Raw genomic sequence first — 24,647 nt, forward strand, 5'->3', positions numbered from 1 at the left:
AACAGAGTTCTCCAAATCGATATGAGTACAAAACAATTTGTTTAGTATATTTTTCAGAAGATCTTTACGCAATTATTCAGGCTACGAATGTAAGTACAACAGTTGGTTAATTTCACAGCATTTTTTCATGTATTATTACAATATAATTACGCATTTCGTACATGATGAAATCTTGAGCAACACCCATGACTCATATAGTTTGAGTCATCGTGTTTGTTTGAAAGGCATTTTGGACAAACAAATGATGATAGCAATCATTAAATCGTATATTATAAACTTTATTATGAATAATGGATTTGGTATCTGGAGTGAAATCCAGTTTGATTTGAAAAAATTCAATGTCTGAATAAGATATGCAATTGTAATAAAATTCTAGAATTAATAACTTGAATACATATGTTAAAAAATATTGCAATTATTGAAACGTATAATATAAATTTTATCTAAAATGATGGTAAAAAATTCATTTCGATTTAAAAATAATATCTACATCTAAATAATATATATACTGGTATGAATAAATTAAAAACCTTCCTAATTTGACTTAGAAGAATAAATTGTTCCACTAAGGTACTTGAATGCAATAACACATCCTGCAATATGCATTTTTGTAATATTTTAATATAATAATACAACTTTTTTATAAACTTATTCATTTGAAAAAAAAAACGTTTAATTTAAACGTTATAATGAAAATACTATTGTGAAGAATAATAAATGAATATTCAATACGAATTTAATCATCAAATAACTATAAAATAATTTAATAAATTTGAAAATAATTTAATTTTGACCTAATGCAGTACCGATATTTATATCTGCCTATAAATCACTCTCAAAAATATGTACCCATTAAAATTTTTCCAAATATTTCGTGATCTAAAATCGTGAACTAAATCTATCTGATTTGTAGAAGTTTAAATCATCCAACGGGCCTTCTGGCAAAATATTTTACGATTAAATTATATTTAAAAAAATTAAAAATACAAAATAATTAAAACATCTCATATCATAGTTCAACATTTTGCCCAAATATATAATTAAAATATTAACTGATTGATGAAGAATAATGAATTCATATAAAGGATGAACAAAATGTAAGTTAAAAAAATAATTCATTAATGCATTAGTTAAAAATATTATAATTGTGATATATTTCAATAGTGATATCAATATTTTCTCAAGAATAAATAAAAATATCGTGGTAAATCTTTAGAATCAACTATATATAAACATTTAAAACTTTCTGATAAGTAGAAGTATAAATCTGTCAAAACTACTATTAAAATAAATTTTAGAGAAATAAAAAAAAAATTACTTTCCGTATCCTAATGTTAAATTTTGCCCAAAATATATAATTGAAATAATAACTAATTGGCACTTGCAATAAATAAATGACTGATAACAAAATATTTATATTTCATTTATTACCATTCAATTATTTAACAATAAATCATCACAAACAAAATCGCGTGAATTACTTGCCAATTACAAAGATAGCCTTTTTTTAACCTTTGATGACATAAAAATTTGCATTCGGTCGATTCTTTGCATTGCATATTAATAATAATAAATAAAAACAATTTCTGTTTATGCACTTCCTAATAGAGGTCAATTGACAAAGTATAGTCAGTTGTTTGACAGTTGATTGAAATTATTGTGTTTTATTATATTGTTTATATGTTATTACAATACTTCTTGTAATAGATGATTGAAGTAATCATTATGTATGTGTATTTGTGTGGTTTTATATGTATATGTGTGTTTTTATCGAGGACAAATTGATTTGTGACAAAACGGGTAGAGGAAATTTGTGCTTTATTTTCGTTGCCAAGATAAGAAGGAAAAGCTGTTTTTTGGCAAAAAAGGGAAATGATACTATTTGTTCCTTATTTTGCGAAATTGCTTTTTTATAATATTAAATTTTTGTAAACATAATATGCAATAGTATTAGGATATGTGTAAATGAAAAGCCCAATAAGTCCTAAAGGTAAAATTAAAGTTTAACAGACATCATTTTTCTTCATAATTTTAAATGTTTTTGGTTTTTACTATTTTGCATAAAAATCATTTAAAATTTATTCATAAAGTAATTTCTTAATTAGTTCAATGTAATATTTCATAAATATTTTCAACGAGAATGTGGAAAAGATACAAACGAACAACTTCCTACAAAATATTATTTCTTTTCGTTTTAATTTAAAAATGAATGTATAATTTTTTCTATTAAGAATTTGAATTCCAGATATACACAGCGAAGATATGGACGAAATATTTCTGATACGATATAATAACAAGTTCATACAAAATATTATTTTTTTAGATAGAGGAGCCGATTTTGTCGCAAAATAGACCAATTTTATAGCAAGACTATGTTACGTTCCAATTTTCATACAAAATGCTACTAAATACTGTCGAAATGCCTTGTATTTGCAGTGCGATCACAGTTTTACACATAAACTGCAACGTCACTTATATGTTATGAAGCTGGGTCAGAAAGACCCTGTTATCTAGCATCGTTTTTTTACATTTGTGCGGTTTCTAGGTTATCTAAAACGCTTGATTGCACAGCAGCCATATAGAATTTTGACAGTTTTTAGTACCACTTTATATGAAAGCTATGTTACGTCTCAGTTTTCATACAAAATGCTACTAAATACCGTCACAATACCATGTATTTGCTGTACTATCAGGCGTTTTTCACATAAACTGCAACGTCACTTGTATGTTATGAAGCTGAGTCAGAAAGACCCTGTTATCTAAGATCGATTTTTTTTGACATTTGTGCGGTTTCTAGGTTAGGTTCTCTATGGACTGCACATCAACCATATAGAATTTTGACAGTTTTTAGTACCACTTTATATGAAAACTGTTACATAACATAGCCTTGCTAAAACTGGTCTATTTTACGGCATTTTAAAAATGAATATACGAATTCTTTTTAATATTGACAATTAGAATTTTGGAGATACATAAGGTATAATTTTGACATAAAACCAAATAAATTTCATACAAAATATGATTTTTTCCATTATAGTTCAAAAATGAAAATATGACTTATTTTCATTATAGTTTAGAATTATTAATATAGAAATTGTAGAAAAAGAAGCATTTATAATGCGCTGTAGACGTATATGCACGAAAAAGTAGACGCATGATTTTGAAATTAGAATTGTAATTATCATTGTAATTATTATAGCAATCTATAAATAATTTACACAGAAATAAATTTATATATATTTATATATAATTGAAATTTAATCTAATAAGTAAAAGTGTGAACCAACCCAAAGTATACCAAAATTGTATTAAATTATTTAAATTGAGTAAAAACGTTAGGCTATACTATATACGTTTGACTTAATCAAATTAGTGTATAATTAAAATAAATTAGTGATAGCGACAAAAACAAAAATGCCAAGCGATAGTAGGTGATAGTTGGATAGCAATATATCCTTGTTTTTTTTATCAGGACATAGATACATATATAAAGTTTGCATTAAATCACCAGGAATAATTTACGTAGCTATATTTCCATAATTTGAAGCTATATAGTTCTTATTGACCTTCATATATATTATTGTTACTGTTTATACAAGACGCTCCTAAGTCTTTAATTTAGCGTGACAAGCCAATTAGGAGGTACAGTTAAACGTTATTGACTTAGTTTATCAACTCAGAAAATATAACGCAGTAGAATTGAATTCCTTTAGAATATAAATATTGTATAGAAATTATAAATATTTTTACTACGACTTGAGTATTGGACACGCCTTGAGACCACCCAAAGAAACGCCCAAAGAAATTTAGTAGAACGAAATATTAAAAACACAGTTCTAACTTATTATATTCTGCTTTACTTTAATTTGAATTAATTAATTTTAATTAAAGAAAATATATAGATCAAAATTTAGAATAGAATGAATACGGTCAATCAAAAACAGTCAGGGCTAATTTTAGGTAAACCACGAATCGTACGAAAATTATTTTTTAATTATTATAAACTAGAACTATGAGAAAAATCGATAAGGGCGTTTAGGAGTTCAATTATTGACTCAATAAAAATATGTTAATTATATTATTACTTTATCCTACCTTTCTAATCGATGCTTTTCCACATTTTTCCCCAACTCCAAAAATCAGCAACACCATGCCTTGTGATCCAATGGACGACATCGAACTAAAATCAATTCAGCTCCAATTTCCATCATCAAGAACTGCTCCAAGGCAGAGCATTGGAACAATTTCCAGAGTCCCTACTGATCATGGTGAATTGCAAGTTGCTGTAGTTGGTGATTGCACAAAACCAGCAATTCTGACTTATCATGATCTTGGATTGAACTGTAAGTAGAAAAAAAAATAAAAATTATAAATATAGACGGGAAGAATTGTGAAGATAAACATTTATATTCATTCACTCTTGAGTAAATTGAATCATTTTAATCTTTCAAAACGTTTCTGAAACCTATTTTGGAAAGTTACAGAACAATTCCAGACAATTACAGACGGATACTAAATATTTTAAACAATTTACACTATTTGCATTAAACCCAATTTTCCACTAACAGTTTCAAAGTTTCAAACTGTTCCGAATATTTCCAACTAACTTTATCGTCTAGTTTCGAGTCAACAATGTGCTTAAAACTTTGGAATTCATAACAGAAACTTAGATGGGAGATATTCATTGAATATAATGCTAAATCGAATTAATCCTCATATAATTATGTATGTTTCTTGCAGATTCGTCAAGTTTCAGTGCTTTCTTTAATTATCCTTCAATGAGAGCTCTACTTGAAAACTTTTGCGTTTACCATGTGACCGCACCTGGACAAGAAGAAGGAGCTCCTACCTACCCAGAAGAGTAGGAATATTTGTAATATACTCAAATCTTACAATTTGATATAATTGATACTTATTTATTTATTGCTAGCTATGTGTATCCGACGATGGATCAATTGGCTGGGCAACTACCTTTTGTATTGACTCATTTTGGACTAAAATCTGTTATCGGTTTTGGAGTTGGATTTGGAGCCAACGTTTTGGCTCGATTTGCTATTGAGCATCCAGAACAGGTATAGTAATACTTAACTTAAATATGTCTTTCATCGATATTTTAATTATTTTAACAATATTTCTATGAATTTTTTGGCAGGTTGGTGCTCTTTGTTTGGTAAACTGCGTGAGCACGGTTTCTGGTTGGATCGAGTGGGGTTACCAGAAATTGAACGCCCGTCATTTAAAATCCAAAGGGATGACCCAGGGTGTTGTGGATTATCTAATGTGGCACCACTTTGGAAGAGTAAGATATTTTGAAACATTTTGAATTTTGACCTTTGACAATACCAATATCAAGACTAACAAACAGAGTTGATGGTCAATCTCATTTCATATCTATGAGATCCTTTTTAAATATAAGCTTTATAAATAATCACGTATAGGTTGTACAGCAGTTTTTAGCCATATAACCCCTTTTTTAACTATTTTTTTCTATAGAATACAGAAGAGCGTAACCACGACCTCGTCCAAGTCTACAAGACTTACTTCGAGCAGCAAATAAATCCAGTGAACCTTTCGATGCTGATAGACACGTATTTGAGAAGAACGGATATGAATATTGCCCGTAGCCCGACATCCGGACCTCAGAACAACGATATGACATTAAAGATGCCCGTCATGAACATTACAGGAAGCCTATCGCCACATGTCGATGACACTGTCACGTTGAACGGACGTCTGGATCCGAAGAACTCCACTTGGATGAAGGTGAGATAAAAGTCTTATGATATTATCTACTTTTTTTGAGGCATGGAGGTAAAGCAAGATGATTTCACCCTTAAGTAAGGTTAATATGATTTGATCTTTGAGGTAACCATTAACTGACCTGTCTGGAACCCATAATCTTGGATTGACCGGGACAGTCCCGGATGGTTCACCATGCGCCTGGACTATTCTAGAAGCAACATTTGTACCTGATTTAGGTTTTTTTTTGTTTTTGAATGTCGCGAATATTTGAAATCATTCTTCTTTCCAATATAATAATAATAAATTGTAGTTTGCCCGAAGGCAAGTGTGAGAACCACCACAAACAAATGATATCATATCCATTACCACTATTCCCCCTCCCCTTTTTTATTTCATATATTTTTCTTTCCAAACTTCTGCTACCATAGTTCTTGATCCTGTGCTTCGGCTTTCAGTTTCCTGTATTTTCTCTTCTGGCGTAAGTCGTCAATCATCAGCATTCTTCTTCTTCCCAATTCTTTCAATCTTTCTATTTTACCCTCAACGACGTTGTGCAGGTGGCACTCTTTTTGCAGACAAGGTCCGATCCAGTTTCCCTTTCTTCTCGGTTCTTTTCAATATATTGCAACTATAATGATTCTTACAAATTGAAAGAGACTTGACTTCAAAAAAACACAATAATAGCGATATTTATTGCTAAAGTTAATTATAAAAAAAATAAAAAATTTATAAGTTTTTACTAAGTGGGTTTTACTAATTTTGCAAGTTCAACAAAAATTTTCATCTTCTATATGTACAAGGTTTAGATCAAGTAAGGCAGTATTGTGTCATTATATATTTTATATAAGTTCCGTTTTTATACATGCCTTTTTGTACTATTTGAATACAACTGCAGTTTTTTGTAAAAAAAAACTTTTTAGGAATTATTTTACACAATTTAGATTATAATTGTCGAAAATAAGTGCTTTCTAGGAGAGGAGGGTTCTTGCAATTGTTCCGGACAGTTAAAGTTTAAGATATCAAAAATTCCAAACAGTGAGATTTTGGCAACTTCTTATATTTTTGATAGAATTTGCGTACACTTAATTATAATTGGCGCTAATTCCTAAACCTCAACGTTTATTCTTGGCTTCATGTTTTCATAAGAGAAAATCACTGAGCAGAACTTTAAGGCTTTTCTGCCTTAAAAAAATAAATCAAGTTTGCTATGTACTTAAAACTGTAAACATTTGTTTTGGATATGACTTTGACTACCAACATAATAACAACAACAACAAATATAGAATCTAGATAATTTTTTTATGATTTTACCCAATTACACTATCATTACATAATACATCATTACATTAGTTAAATATATAAATAATTAGTTTAACTTTAAAATCTGACTTTAATATTAAATTTATTTAATAAATGCAGAATAGTAATGATGTGATTCCAGCTACGCAATTTTAAAAAACAATTCAGGATTATTTTATTGAATAATTCAATACTAAAGTGATAATATTATTATTCTTGAAACAAAAGCTTTGAAGGCATTCAAGTCTCAGGTCCTTATTAGTAGTTATTGGTGATACAAAAAGAAAATTTAATAAACCACGAAAGAAAGTTTCATAGTTTTTTTTTTCAATTTTCTTACAAACTTTTTATAACTTTTTTTATTTTAAATTATCTTTTATTAATAGAAATTATCTATTTTAGATCAGCGAATGTGGAATGGTTCTAGAAGAGCAACCTGCCAAAGTATCAGAAGCTTTCAGACTTTTCCTACAGGAGAAGGATACGGTAAGTGCTAACATTCCAAATTCAATTTCTAGTCAACTAAAAAGCTAAATAAAAATATACAAAATGTGGCAAAATGCCCAAATACTGTTTATAAATGAGTAAAATTTGTTGAACCAGACTTTAAAAAAAATATTAATCACATAAATTGGAATTTAGCACATTGTATATGCATTGTTGCTGACTATAAAATTTAGGATACTTAAAAAAATAATTAGAGAGAAGCTATATTTACAATGTTTCTTTTCTTTATGAAAATATGTAGCGGATAGTAAATTAATTAATTTGTTGTCTTAAATAATTTTAATTCTCAAAAATAAAATAATTGTGAGCTTATACTAGTTTTAAATAGTATTGCGGTTTCAAATCTTTTCTTTGTTTAAATATATATTATTGTGATATTGAAACAATGTGTACAAAATGTTTCTGTTTAAAATTAAATTCTATGGAAGTTATAATTATTTAAAAATGAACTGTATATAAAGACTAAGATAATTAATATTCATTAACACACATTAACTTATTTACTTCATATATTCTTCTTCAAACTACTTTAATAAACATTATCATAATCATTTTTTGAAAACAGAGAATCAAATTTTATTTTTTAATATAAATTTGAGTCTTGTATAGTAAATAAAAATATTTATTTATTTAATTAGCACTGTGCTTTAATAAATAAAAAAATTCAACAACTTATAAAAATGATTGGATTATGTTTTGTTAAATCATCAAAATTCACGAATCATCAAAATCATTTTTCATCCATCGGCTTTTGGCGTATTTATAAATTTTATTTTGGAAATTGTGGTTATTCAATATTTTATTTTTGCTTCAAATTGCATGATTGATAAATTTATCATTATAGTGTCTGATTTAAGAACTTTTAATTATTATTCATTAAGGTGTATGCCACTCTCATTATTTGACAAAAATGAAATTAAAATACGCTATTAGTCCAAAAAAATTCAATGTTTTGTGAAGAAAACTTTTTAAAAGTAGATGATCTTTGTTTAGACATAAACTGCCGAAAATTGTTAAAGAATTATATATAACTATAAATATTTAAGTGTAATGTGCTTACTATGCATCAATATATGAACTATTAAGAGAGAATTAAATGTTTTCTTATTGTTGAGTTTTTTCATACCCATTTTATTTTTTTATTTATCGCGATTATAAATTTAGTGGCTTTATACAAAAAATAAATATTAGAATTTAATTCTGAATTTATGCCCCTGGAAGAAACAAGTAGACAACTTTTATTGACTATTTATGATATTTTATTTAAATTTATTAATTTGTTTTTAATAATAAAATATTGATTAATTAACGCTAACCACAAAACGGAAAAACTTGGTATGTATTGAATAAAATTTGCGGTCCAAAAATTTTGAATAATTTGCATTATTTTTATTTTTCCAGTAATGCATGATGAATAGTAGAATATTTGATCACTATGAAATTTATATCACCATATTAAATGTAGAAAATTAGGAAAACTTCTTACTAATCATTACACAAAAACATTTTTTTCATTCATTTATTTAATAAAATTTAACTTTAATTAGTAAATAGTATTAATCATGATCTTAATAATTTTAATAATTTAATACATTATATATGCTAGTTTTTTTTAGATAGCTAATATTCTTTGTTCTCAATTTTTCAAAAAATATTTTTATTTAATTTATTATTGACCTTTTAATAAAATTATATTGAATTACAATCCAATATAAACAAATTATGTAAAATTGCTTTTTGTGGAGTTAGTTTGTAAATAGTGAAAAATAATTTTGATGATTACCTGTTATTAAATAAAAAAAAATACAGGAGTAAACCTTTGAATTTTTATTCTACCTCACTAATTTTTTTTTGTAGTGAATTAGAGTTTCAAAGCATGATATTCCCTTAAATAAATTCATAGATTATTAAAAATTATATTAATTTGAAATATGACTATTTTCTCAGAATTTTTTTTTTTGAAAAATCTCATGTGAAATTAAAAATAATTTATACCACATTTTTTCATAATTAAATACATAAAATCCTACAGTTTTTTTTTCAAGACCAATCTATCACACCAATCACCAAGAATTCACCTGTATCATTTACCTCATCATTTACCAATCATAATTAGACCCCAAAGGTCCTTAGTGACCCTTAGATCATTTTCATTATGTAGTTTTACATGCACGTATCGTAGTTAAATATTTTATCCATTCACTTTTTATTAATTATGATTTTTATTTCGTTTTAGCTGTCGGCGCCTTGCAAAAGCTTTCCAGGCTGAGCATATCACATTCTTCAGATAGTATAAGTTATTAGAGTAGATAATTAGATAATCATCTATCATTTTCACGTATTGTTTTTTTTTATTATTATTATGATTTTGTTTAAAACTTAATCAGATTTTCCTAACAAGTGTACATATTCATAAACTACAATTGCCATAAGAACAATTTTTTGAATTGATTATTAAAATATTCTTTATCCAATAGTTGTAAATAATATTTTTGCTATTTTTTGATAACCAATATATTTGATGAAACCGATTTTTTTTTATTATCGGTTCGTAATTAAGACGCTTTACTCGAATGAGAGTACGTAGTGAGCTTTTTGTATATTCATTGTAGATTTAAAATATATTACATAAGAGTTATATTATATATCATTGTATTATTATTTTTTAGTAATATATTAATCATGATATCATCTAATTGTTTTATTTTTGTTCTCATTGCGCCATTGGCTTTTAAAAGATTATATCTTAAATAAAGCAAAAATTTTGCAAAAATATGTTTGATGCTAATATTTCATTTCTTAATATAAAATTATTATTATTTACATATATCTTTTACATATATAAGATAATTAATAACATAATCATTTGGTAATATTTAAAATATTACTTAAAAAGTCAGTGGCTCATAATTTAAATTCTTATTTATCTTCATCTTTATCATTTAGTAGATGAAAAGAATATATGAGGTAAAAGCTAAATATTTAGTATTTGAATATTTAGTGTCCAAGTTTTTAGTACTTCGTAGAATAAATATAGTTATTAATTTTTTCTGGATCTTGAAACATTTGCGCACTATCAAAAAATTAATATTAAGAGCTAAAACTTTCAGAGAATTGTTTTTTATAAATTTGGAACCATTTGAGCCCTTAGGAGCAAGGAAATTCAAAAATGTCCATATTAATGACCACCCTAATATATGTGTATATAAGATTTAGTTCGTCTGAACTAAAAGCTTTGGTTTATTTTTTCGAATATAAAATTTGATCATTTATAATTATTTGTACCTTTCGGGCATATGAAATATCCACTTTTCCATAAACTCTTCAGACAAACATTCATACACTTTTCAATTATTTAAAAAATTCAAAGAATTTACTTTTTGATCATTAAAGTGTATAAATTTAAAGTTGTTTTAAAAGTACCTGAAACGTACAAATAATTATGAATAAAAAATTAAATAAAATTTTTATAAAAAATAACACTAATGCTTTTAGTTCAGATCAAATATAATCAAATAAAATCATAAAAAATATTAACCATCAGAAAAAAAGAAAACAAAATAATTTAGAGCATATAACTATGTAAGGATATTTCGAAACTAATTGAGGATATTTTAAAATCCTGTAAAAATAATTTTGCAAAAAAAACGGACTTGATTAATCGATAATACTACTATCTGATTATTATAAAATTACTAACTAAGCTACAAATTATACCGATTTTTTTATAAAACCTGATCCAGTTGTAGAATTTCTTGAACAAAACGCGGTAAGTTAAAAAAAAATAAATAAAATTTCGGGAGCAAATTTGGTTACATTTTTTTGTTATGGTGATAAATATATATATGGCACAAATTTAAATACATAACGTTCTTATGTTATTTAGTTTATGTCTGATGACAAAGTAGAAGTATTTTGAAGTCTATTATGAAAAAAGAAACATAGAATGAACGATTTTGTTAACTTTACCACGAAACTTCGAACGCATAATTAATTTTTGTGCATACCCTTAATATTATATTTAATAAGTATAATATAATATTAATGATATTTAAACTTAAGTTCAACGGAAACTGCGCTATGACCCAATAAAAACTAACCCTTTCCACTCGGATGCCGCCGCTCCGTCGGCAAAATCTATATAAATCTCGCAATTCGCGAGTGGAAAGGGTTAATTCGAAAGCAACCAAAGCAACTTAACTCAACAGAACCAATATCTAGGTTCTAAGAACCACCGACTAATTTTATGTATTTCATCCAATTTCCTCCAATCTAGCCGGATTTATATCGCCAGCAAAACTAGGACTATACCACTTATTTCCAACAACTGCCAATAAAGAGACTTCAGCCAACAACAACGTCGAAATCATCAACACTAATCAACAACAGCAAGTTTCTGCCGCTAATGTTGCCAACAATAACTGCGTTTCTATAAGAATTACAGAAAATCCAATTTCGGAAGCCGTTCCTTGTTAATTGACAAATTTGGGGAAAAACTAGAAGACTTAGGCTACAGGAGGAGGCACAGCTTTTTTATAGATTGGATGAGAATAGATGAGAACTATACACTTGTCACGGAGAAGATTTCACTTATGAAAATACTGATTTTTATTTCACTAGCAATTTTGTAATTAGTCAATAAGGTATCATTTCATCAAGGCTTGATTAGGTACAAGGAGCATAATAATAATTTTATGAATATTTTGATTTATCATCATTCCATTAGATTATTTGGAAAGTAATTTGATGTTTTTAGTCCAATGGAAATAACACAGTTAATTTTTGATGAATTCTGTTTCTGGTTGATGGCACATGTTTTAGTCGACCAGCGCTTTGGTGCATCTTCTAGATCAAATGTACCTAATCCAAATTTGCCGAAATTATTATCAATACAGTTAACCCCCTATAACGCGGTTAGTGTGTTTTTAGACGACCAGCGACGTAGTGCATTTTCTAGATCCAATATATCTAATATGAATTCGACGAAATTATTATCAATACATTTGACAACCCTATAACGCGGTTAGTGTGTGAAAACTATGCTGTAAAAATTCTGATTGTAAAAAATCTAATTTGTAGTGCGTTCTGTGCAAACCGGCGGATATCGCGTTATATGAGAATCGCGCAATAACAAAACTCAGAATTAGTACAAATCACTTAATTTGTACCGCGTTATTTGGACATCAATAAGTATAAAAGGAATTATGAGAGTTTCTATTGAATTTAAAAGCTCATATAAGTTTATGATGAAAAATATGTCATTTTTAAAATGAAGGGTCATTTTAAATTATAATAAATAATGAAGCAAAAGCTAAACTAACCAGTAGTGAATGGCATCGTGCCTTAAGGCAAATTGCTGGAACTTCCCGTACCGTAACAAAATGTTAAAAAAATATTGAATGTTTTCAAATAGATTAGATTAAATAAATACTGTAATATTGTCTAATAATTCGTAAGAATTATATGAAATCGAATGTATTTTGAACCATTCAAATCGGTTGATCCGTGCGCCCGAAAACTTGGACAAAAAATTGTATCCATACATACATACACACACACATACACAAATCCATTTTTTTCTGAGGTATTCCAAAATGTTCAGATTTACCCGGGAAGTTAAAAAACTGTTTTCCAACAAAAAAAATCTCAAGCAAAATTTTTCTTAGAAAAACTAACATAAAAAGGCTTTGACACTACTAAAACCGATGTAATGTCATACAAAGTAATTATACAAACTGATATGTTCATATAAACATATTGTAAAAAATAAAATAGACAGTAATAAAGAGTCATTTATAGGATGCGCAAAAAGAGTTAGTAGGCTGTTGATCAGAAACCGCGTTATAGGCGGGCTGTCGCAATTTCAGCTCTGCGTAGTCTGAAAACCCAAAGTTTTAAAATGGGTTTAAAATTTTTGAACTCAATACAAAAAAATACATACAATTTTTTCTGACAAAAAACAAAAAATACTTTCCAACTATCTCCATTCCATAAATCATTAATTTCCCCATGATTTTTCATTATAAATTATGTAAACATATCACTATTGAGTATTAGAAGATGTAAATAATTTTAAATTATGTACTTAAAAACAATTTGTTACATTAAAATTAATTTAGTTTTAGAAAAACTAGGTGTATACATGCTTCAGTGTTGATGTTTTGAGCTCAAATTTAACAGATGATCGTGAACGCTTTTCAAAATTAAAATTAGTGGTAGAAGAATATTTAGATATGAATTGTTATGTAGAAAGCAAAGTTTATTTTTTAATAAATAGACATGTTTCATAATATGAAAATAATAAATTTGCATGGGAGATTTTATTAGGAAAAGTCACAGGACTTGAATGATGTATTTTCAGAGAATTGACGGAGTTGTAATAAATCAAAAAAATTGAAAAAAAAGTTGTAAAATCTCTCGTGCTTTTTTGTTATTAATGTTAGCGATTCAAAGATTTATACTTCGCTTAATAAACTCTCAATTTATTTCATACATATAATAATACAGTTTGTAAATTATAGTTCAAGACTGACAACTTTAAATTTGTTCACATTTTCTCAAAATTAATTTATCCGTCATCTTTGCATCGCTAACAAATATATATTTGATATATTTTATGGTTTTGATATTAAAAAATATATTAGTGACAGAGAAATTTTAGAATGTAGATGCTGTAGAAAGCTAACAGATTTTCTTACGATTTTAAAGAGGTTTCACACACTTAGAACAAAAATCAGCAAAATGTAATAAATAATAATATTAATTTTAAAATTTTAAACAAAATGCGCTGAAAACTAGTTCCATTGCAAAAATTTTAATCGTGGTCTGGACTAATTTTTGAAAATTTATGCATTTATTTTAGACCCAATAGCAAATTCCAAATTAATATTTTTTATGAATTGAAAGTAAGAACCTCAAGGATTGATAAACGAGTAGTGGTTAAAGTAGAAAGTTAATAATTCAATAGTAATTTTTATAAAAATATAGAAAATTTATTTTTTTTCTCATTAGGGGAAGGGCTGTGATCGAAGGACATAAAAAATAATTTTTAAATTTAATTTTCTTCTAATAAAAATTTGATCTAAATCACTTTATATATTTTACAGTATATATATTCAATTTCAAGATTATCATGTATCAAGTAGACAATATTAAATTAATTGGTTTGGAAGGCAGTAATAATAAGGATTTTTCATAATCTATATGTAGATTTTTGGCAAAATGCTTAAGAGCAAATTTAGAAGCAAAAAATATTAGAAGAATTGCACATTGCATATAGAGCAATGTTATTAACACAAGGAATAAAAAATAAAAAAAATAGTGGGAACGCTTGTAAGTAAGAATTTTTGGAAAAAGAAATAACTGAAGTAATAATAAATAGCAGCAAAAATATGAAGAAAATGGTTAAAAATCCAGTGTTCATGCTGCAAAATGTGGTTCAGAATGGTACACAGTCCTTGAAAGTCTTAAATGCTTAATTTAAAAAATAACATATAATATATTAATCCAATTATCATCTCCTTTCAAGGGCTGTGTACATTTGTACCTTCAAGATCAAAATGGATTTTCTTAAAAATAATTTGAACATGTGTCTACTATCTATAATGATGACTTCTTAAGAAGGAACTAAATTTTTAAGTACATAATATGTTTCAAAAAAAGCACAAGTTAGCGATAGAGCATTTATATATACGTACAAGTAATAATTATATTAAGATAAATAACATCATAATATCACATATCACATATGAACATACATATGATGAAATATACAGGGTGTCCAAGAACTCAACGTCAAGGTAAAAAGGGGAGATAGTGCTGATCTTAACTATCATGAAGAAAGTTACAAGTATATAGGTACCTGAAAGGTCATAAAAAATATTTATCTGTGAGTTTTTAAATGGAATCTAGAGCGTTGGTCAAAAAGTGCTCATTTTTTTTGTTATTGTGGTTAATTTTTATCAATTTTATTAATTTAAGCTTTGGGTCCATAATAGTAATTAATATACTAGGACCACAGTCAAAAACAATGGCCCGATTGCCCCAAGTTTTCAAGAATTAAAGATTTTTTGTGAAACTACGAATTTAATTTTTTTTGAATTGGTCTATTTTGAGTAACCTGCCTTTAAAAAAATGCATTAAAGTGAGTTGACAAATTTCATCAAAATCTAACGCATTTCACTCACATTCGGTACAAATGTTTTTTTTTTATTCTTGTACTCAAATTTTTTATTAGAAACATAGAAACAAAAACATTGTCCCACTTTCCCAGTATTTTTTTATTATTATATTATTATTATTATTTGCTTTTATTAAATATTAAATCATCATACTGCGGATATCATTTTAATGAAAATACTATCCTTTATTTTGTACTCTTTTTTATTTAAATTTATGTTATTGTTCATTATTGTTACTAGATGTTAAATTATTTAACAGTTGTAACAAAAATTGTAATTAAAAAAAAGTTTTCCCAAAGCTCTAGGTTGTACTTAAAAGCTCATAATTTTCAAACTACATGAAATCAAAAAATACTATTTTTTTCCAGATAGTTACAATCAATACTAGCACCCTGTTTCGGATTGATGTTGAGTTCTGGGACACCCTGTATATCTGGACCTAAAACCTGCATATATCACTTTTGTCATTTCATCTACTTTTAGAAATTTTCTTTACAATAATTTTAAGCACTACAGTGACTACATAAATTAAAAAAATCAATTTGAAATTGTTATTTTATTAATACTTTGAGCCAATTTGTAATTATATTTTAAACCCATTATCCAATTCATAACACAATTAATAACCATTACTTTATTGTAATGTATTTTATATTTTTGGGTATTAAATGATTTGTCAAAGATGTACATGGCTTTGGGTCCATATATACTATATAAGTTTTACAATGCTACGCAAATGACTTATTCACTTTGTGCCTGATTATTTTGTGAATTTTTGCTTGTTATATTTTATATCTACTTTAAGCTATTCTATACATAAACTAGCAAATTTTAATATTGCAAAAAAAAACTGTTGATATTTCAAGAAAAAAATCATTACACAAATATAAATCTCAAATATCATTCGAGTTTTATGGCAAACGCTTTACTATCGCATAAAGTGTGCAAATTGTTTGAATATGAATAATTAAAAATAGATATACTCATGAATATACAAATTGTTATCATAATTGTATTAACATAATATAGATACATAGATGGAAATATATAAAATATTTAGAAGCTTGATAAAACATGAGATTTTGTTTGAAACCTTTGTTTTTTACATAGTTATTAAGTTTAATTTAAACATACACATTTGGACTTGAAAATGAGTTATTGAAATAAATGTACACAATTAAGAATATAGACTGTTCATTAATTTAAAAGACTACCCACATAGCGTAGGAAAATATTTGAAATATATTTCTATCTTTAGAAATTGTATTAACTTCCCAAAGGAGAAGTTTATGCTTTCATCAAAATATCCGAAAACCACATTAGTTCATTATAAGAAAAAAACTATTATATAACGCATTCACAATTAATTAAAACTCAATAATACTTTTATACTACTTAAGAAAATAGTATTCAATATCCATCGCTTCAAACTATTTTAATGGATTAGCTTAGAGATACAAATGTAAGATCATCTCAACAAACTTAACAAATTTAAGAAAGAACTATCTTGTTATTTCAATTTAAAGAGGGTTGTTTGTAAGAAATTGATTCGATAAAGAATTTACCTAAAATATTTCATCGACACTTCAATTGATTCACCAAAATTGTGCATAGTATTCTATACCACTTAGTAAATTTAGTTTCTTTATTCTGTAGAACTTTTCTAATATATGTACATTACATTCGGTTGAATTATTTTAATTGGAAATGTGCCAGTACTTTATAAAAGCCCTCGTTTAATAATAATTGTGTATAACAAATATATTATACAATATATATAAAGTTCCTATTAATTTTAAACTCAATTTTAAACGAATTGGTTGTTTCTACAATTTTAATCATAGATATATAACATTATCAATTATTAATAAATACACAATAAATTAAATAACTCAATAATGCTTTTTTACAGCTTCAGAATTCAATATTGGATATTTATTACTTCGAGCAATGATTAGATCTTTGTTACAAAAAGGATTGTAAGTAAGAAAACTGATTCAATAAACAATTTATCTAAAATTACTTTTAATTAATTAATTCATCTAAAATTTCTTTTCTTTATCCCGCATACTAGATACTAGATATTCTTTTGAATTATTTTAAGTGGACAATTTACTAGAACTTTATAAATGCTTTTATAATAAGAAATAATCGTGTATAACAAATATATTATACAAACTATATAAATTTCCTATTATTCATTCTAACTGTATTGGTTGTTTCTACTTTTTTAATAGTAGATAAAAAAAAATCAATTACCGATCAATATTCAATAAATCTACAATTATTGTTTGGTTTGGCTGGCTACCAATCTTGAAACGGACTGTAATAAAATAATCAGTATCTAACGATAACCATTCCAAATCTTATTATTACTGAATAAAATACTGCGTTTTATATAGAATCTATATTGTATCTTCAAACCATTAGAAATACAGCGGTGATCAAATATATTTGTCTCGCTGCATTGTCTAGACTAACTTAAAACTATAACTGTCGAGAGTGTACAGAATATTTAGGTATAAAACAAGCCTTTGTGTGAATGATATGAGACAAAGGCTGCAATATTCTAAGAAATGCAGGCAATCAAACAAACTGTTAAACTGTCAGAATATATTCTGACCAGCATGGGACAATCAAATTGCATTTATAATATACTATGAATAATTATATATGAAATGTTGTTAAACTTACTCGAAGCTTATGATCTTCTATGTATAATTCCTATTTTTCTGTTTACTGTATATTTCTGAGAAGACAATTTAATAGATCGAAGAGCCTCATGGTAAATTCATCGATAAGTCATATCAGATAAAAATTTCCTATGTTCCTTATTTTTTTTATGAGTTATAAGCACCTGAAATAAGAATATACAATATAGAAAAATAGTATATAATATGCAATAGTAATAAAAAATTTACAATGCACATATAATACAATAACATTACTTAGTAAGTTGCACTTGTCAAAAAGTTGTTCAAGAAGATAGTATTAATTTGTACTGAATAATTAATTTTTAATTATTTTAACTATGCACTGATTTGAATAACAGCTTAATTAATCTTTAAATAATAATCAACAAAAATAATAACTATATAATATTTCATTTGAATCATAACCATCAATTTGTACTTACTGGATATTTTTGATAATGGCACATCATCTTAGATTTATATATCATATTATAGATTATAATTTATCAATGAAGCCACATATTTGTATTTTTAATTATTAATTAAACTTTATATTTCTTTATAAATTAGCACGTGGAATTAAAACTTTCATATATGAATTTAATTCACAGACAAATTGTATGTAACACTCTTTGACAGTTTGATTTTTGTAACACAACTGTCAAAAATTAAAAAAACCAGGGCCGCATTTTGCGCATCTTTCAATATTTGAAATAAAAATGTAAATTATTTTACAAAGTCCAAAACGTATCATTAGGATAACTACATTTGCTCAGATATTACTAAGTAATATAATTATTTTAATTTTAAGAATACACTAGGACTAATTACTATTATTATTACTGTTGCACCATCAAATAACAACTTTTGAAAAAAGGTTGAAGATCGTAAAATTTTTAATAATAATATAATCTGTACAGCCGTTTAAGAGAAAACTCTGTCCAAAGTCCAAAATTCAATTCAATTCAATAAATTCAATAAAATGCACGTAAATTATATAATGAAAAATTAAAATTAAATTATTTATGCTTTTATTTATATAATTACAAAATATTACAAATATATATGTAATCTGGACGACTTGTGGCATTTAATGAGAATAACTAGCAAAACCTAGTTTAAAACTAATATATAAGTTGTCCTATACATAAGGTACATCTGAGAGATAAAATTTTCTTCTTATTATTATATCACAGTAGATTGCACTAACGCAATTGTAAGATATCTATTACATAATACATATTATTGCTATCATATACATTTTTCAAAGATGTACTTAACTTGTAAATTAGCAATTCGCATACATTTGTCATTGCTTTGATAAAAATATTTCTCAATCACTTAACAAGATTTGTAAGTATGTAATATAAAATAAATATGAATCTTTAAGTTAAGTACAAAATAAAAAATAATAACAGTAAGTAAATCTAACAAGAATAAGTAAAAATGTATAACTAAAATTATATAGGCACATTTGTTTTTTTAATTATCTCAAAAATCAAGCTTATTAAGCACTCTATTTAATCACACACATTCTAAGTTTATTTTTTTAGAAATAATTAAGTTACGATTAGAATTGTATGTACAACTTGCCAGAACATAATGGCACTTTTGATCTTAACAATATTAATATATTAATTTAATTGCTATCAGTTACGATTTAAATCTCAATAATGCACTTGTATTGAACATCATAAGTTGTATAAAAATTTCTGTTGCATAAAAATTTGTTTTTAACAGTTTCAAACCGTTCATTAAAAAAATCTATAAAAAAATTATTTACAAGAAATACTTCACTGGTATAAAAAGTCAGAATAAAACACATATAAAACTAAAACTAGTCTTTAAACATTTACACTGTCGTCTCACTTCTTCTCAAAGGTTGTAATTCCCTTTGTACATCATTATAATATTCGTGGTCAGAAATTTCATCTTCCTTATTCGTCCTTTGTTGTCTCTGCAAACTGTCGACAGATTGTTTTAAATCAACCTTATCAATAGATGTCTGTGTGAACGAACTAGGTTGAGAAAAAGGTGGAGATGGGGTCTGTGTAAATGGGCCTGTTAAAGGTATTCCCAAGGTCTGCGTTGGAGGTGGTCCACTATAAGGTTCTGAACTCAGAAGATACTCGGGATTGTCTATTGCAGGCAGGAAATCTGGATAAGCACGTTGCTCAGGATTTTTGGAATCTCCTATAATGGATTAAATTGTAAATGATATAAACTTACCGATAAAATATATCCTAAATTTACTCATTGTTGATGATAATGATTTAAATATATAAGTCATCGCTAAAATTTACCTATGAGATCCATATAAGCTGAAGTTTGAGTGCTTGGCATCAAATAATCATCTTCATCTAATGGTAAGTCCAGTTTTTAGTCTTCCTATATGTGCTTCACCGCGTTTCGTGTCGACTTCATCAGTTGTTTCTCCTTTCAAAGGATCACTGCAATATCTTTTCTGTCCCAATGAGCCCATAAAAGATTCTGGACTTCCTGCAGAATTAAAAATCAAACTCATTAATATAGATAGCAAACACAACAAATTTCATTACACTTGAGATGCCAAAATTTAAAAATGTGAGTGGTAAAAAATATGTATTTTATTTGTAATAATTTTTTTTTTGAAGATATAAGTACCTGGTCCATTTTCGTGGTTATTATGGGCAACTTGCGGTCCAGCCGATGGTGGCAAAACTGTAACTGTTCGACTTTTTGGTTGCAAATATTCATCTGCTTCTACAACTGGTTCTGGACCATCTAATGTTGTCGCTAAATTCTTAATTAAATCTTTCTCATCCTAAAAAATATGAATAAAATTTTAAACATCGAAACTAAACTTAGATGTAAAAAAATTTCAAAATCAAATTATTTACCTGCGTCGTGAACGTCGGCAGCCTCATAAATTTATCTCCCGGTATATACAAATATCTACCAGGATCAGCAGCTTTTTCAGCGAAAGTTTCTGTCAATTGCTTAAATGATGGCCTAGCTTCAGCATCCAGCATCCAGCACGATACCAAAATGCAATATATATCCAATGTACATATTGCAGGTTGTGGTAGTTTTAAACCATTTTCAATAAGTTCAGGAACGTCTTTAGCAGAGATATTTTCATAAGGCCTTGCTCCGTAAGTCAAAAGTTCCCAGATGGTGACACCAAATGCCCAAACATCGCTTTTATGAGTAAATATCCTGTGTTGAATGCATTCTAAAGCAAGCCATTTTATAGGCATTTTACCGCCTGCGGCTTTGTATTCATCTTCGTTTACATCCAAAAGTTTAGCAAGACCAAAATCAGTAATTTTGACGCAATTTGGATTTTGCACCAAGACATTGCGAGCCGCCAAATCCCTGTGTACTAATCTCCGTTCTTCCAGATACGCCATACCTCTAGCAATTTGTGTACTCCAGTTTAAAAGAGCCTTAGAACCAATCTTTTCCCTATGTGTTCTCACATAGTCCAAAAGACAACCCAAAGGCATAAGCTGCGTAATCAACATCATTTGAGAAGTCATGCATACCGCCAAAAGTTGCAGAAGATTGGGATGCTCCACAGTAGCCATAATATAAGCTTCTTCTAGAAACTCCTTGCTTGTATTAGCATTAGTTTCTTCTCGCAAAACTTTGATGGCAACAGGAACTTTCACGTTTTCTCCTTCGGGGACCCAAACTCCTTTATAAACTCGACCGAAAGCACCACAACCAAGCATAGCTCCTCGTCTCATTTCGGCTTCTTTTACTATTCGAAGCTTAGCCAAATTCGGGCGCACATTGGAGGGTCTCAAAGGCTCACTATCTTCACATCCTGTTAGAACCATTGTCATTTTAACAGCTTCTTCCTTCGCACGAGTTTTTTGCCTGCAGTACCACAAGGATAAGCCAAAGACGAGCAAGAGACAAGCAAATGCGGAAAACACTCCTGAAATAGATAAATTAAAGTGAAAATACTATAATTTGTAATTAACTGATTAAACTCGTTCATGTTATAAACACATACCTATAGTTAAAGCATTATTTTGTTCTGCCTCTAATCTGGAACCCATCTCGATTGGTTTAACAGAACAATAAGGTTCTACATGGTCTAAAGGAAATATTTTATGCGGAAATTCTGGTGGACAAATCTTGGTACAATTAAAAGCTGAAGTGTTGTCTGGGTGACCACCGTCCTCATAAATCTATAAAGTATAAAAATGATAATAAATTCTCAATAATTTATTTAAAATGGTAAGATTATTTAATTTTGTAATTATTATTACCTTAAAATTTCTGCATTGAACACATCCACCAGGCCCTTCAGCAAAACAACTTCTACATTCAGGATCGCATGGAATACATTCCTTTCGGTCATCGTCAGCGTAATGATCCATTGGACATTCGTCCTCACATTGTTCACCTGATCACATACAAATGATTATAAACAATAATTAAAATATATGAATAAGAAATTTAAACATTCATTGTAATTTAAGTACCTCTTTTATAATCAGCGCACTGCTGGCACACCTTCTCATGAAAACCGTATCCGGTGCATTTGCTACATCTAGGATGGCATTTCCGGCAAATAGCCTTACCAGCTAACGATTTCAAAGGTCCTTGTTCTTGAGGTCCAACCCATTCATAATAATAGCCATCGGGACATGGTTCCGTTTCGTACAAACATCTCTCGACTGTTACGTCGCCGTTGATGATAGCTTTCTGGCAAGAATTACAACCATTGCGACCTAGAAAATTATTAATTGTAATAATCGAAGATGACATTCAAGGATTTAATGAGTGATAGTTATAAGTACCTATGGTGTCTGCAGGTCCAGTACATCCATCGACACATGTCGCATGACAGGGTTCACAAATTCCGCCTCTATTGTATTTTCCCAATGGACAGCTGGGAGAGCAATATGGACCATCTCGGACGGCTTTGCAGAAAATGCAGTTGTCCGCACCTGGACCAGTACAACCTCCTGCACAGTGCTCGTGACAGGGCTCGCAACGGCTATTACCAGCATTATAAACCCTACAAATAAAAAATTTATAAACAATTCCTAACAATTTAAAATATTTTTTTAGTTCTCTAGATATTTATAATTACCCTGGTATGTCGCTGCAATTTCCGACGCAAGTATCTTCAAACTTATACGCACTGCATTGTAAACATTGATCAGGACCTGCACCCCAACAGCCTTTCCTGGAGCATTGTTCGTGACAAACTTGACCCTCAGCTTGACAAACACTTTTTGGCTTGTTATTTTCCAACAACGGATTGTGTTCAGAACTCTTGGTAATATTTCTCCAGTCAATGTTTTCAGCAAAACATAATTCCTTGTTTTCTAGGATAACTACAGCACCAGAATTGATGCGCTTGAGGGATTTTAATTCTAGTGATTTTAAAGAAGTTTTGACGATATAAAGAGATGCAAAGAAATTTTCTTTTAATTGGCGGCCACCGATAGTTTCTAGGTTTCGGAAATACGATAAATTCGTGAATGCTTCGTGTGATCTAAAATAAAAATAATAAATTTATACTTATATGTACATTGAGTTAGACAGTTTAAATAAAATATTAAAACTTACCCTTGAATGTTAATAAATCCTGTTACTTCTTTCAAAGTACTGAATACTTCTAACCGGTCTGGATGCATTTCGTGGTAACGTGGTCCAAAGCTAAAGTTGGCATAAACCTAGAAAAATTTAAAAAAAAAATAAACATAGCTCTTCAGTATAATTTGATTAATTAGAAATATATAAAGACTTCTTCTTACCTGTTGATATCCCTTGAAAGTGTGGTCCAAAATTTCCAGAGATCCTTCAATAATAGTACAATCTTTAAACGAATCTATATTCCCAGCATGTATATTTTCGGAAGCCGGACACGTTTTGGGACAAGGGCCATCACAAGGCACACATTCACCATCGACTGCCTTCTTTTTCTCAGGACAACTTCTCACACAAGCTCCGCTATCTTTCAGAAGATGATCTGGGCAGTTTCGAACACACGTTGCTCCGTAAGCGTACTTGCCAGCAGGATTCGCTTCCCAAGAATATGTGATGGGGTTATATCTTTTCATAGGTGGGCATTCCTGGGTGCAGACACCATCGTCGTAGAAATTTCGACAAGCTAAGCAATCACTTTGTTTGGGACCTGTACAACCTCCAGCGCAGAAAAGATGGCAACATTCTCGTGGATTTGGACCAAAACAACGACCCTGGTAATAAATATAAATTA

At 28.2% G+C, this 24,647-nt stretch overlaps 2 protein-coding genes across 2 annotated transcripts in view; both read left to right on the forward strand.

The window, feature by feature from the left end:
- The window catches only part of LOC113389780 (epidermal growth factor receptor-like), a 36,897-nt gene that overhangs the window by 8,485 nt on the left and 3,765 nt on the right, over nucleotides 1–24,647 (forward strand).
- LOC113389791 (protein NDRG3-like) lies at nucleotides 4,144–9,937 on the forward strand (the record flags this gene model as incomplete). The annotated part of the gene is given in 7 exon segments (XM_026626802.1): nucleotides 4,144–4,343; nucleotides 4,741–4,861; nucleotides 4,931–5,072; nucleotides 5,153–5,299; nucleotides 5,494–5,763; nucleotides 7,444–7,527; nucleotides 9,785–9,937. Coding segments are annotated over 7 exon segments (997 nt in total), but the record flags the coding sequence as incomplete, so codon positions are not given.

Source organism: Ctenocephalides felis, unplaced genomic scaffold (genome assembly GCF_003426905.1).
Source record: "Ctenocephalides felis isolate EL2017-DRISC unplaced genomic scaffold, ASM342690v1 CF-g0.4_SCAFFOLD_00845, whole genome shotgun sequence".
In the NCBI taxonomy this organism is placed as follows: Eukaryota; Metazoa; Arthropoda; class Insecta; order Siphonaptera; family Pulicidae; genus Ctenocephalides; species Ctenocephalides felis.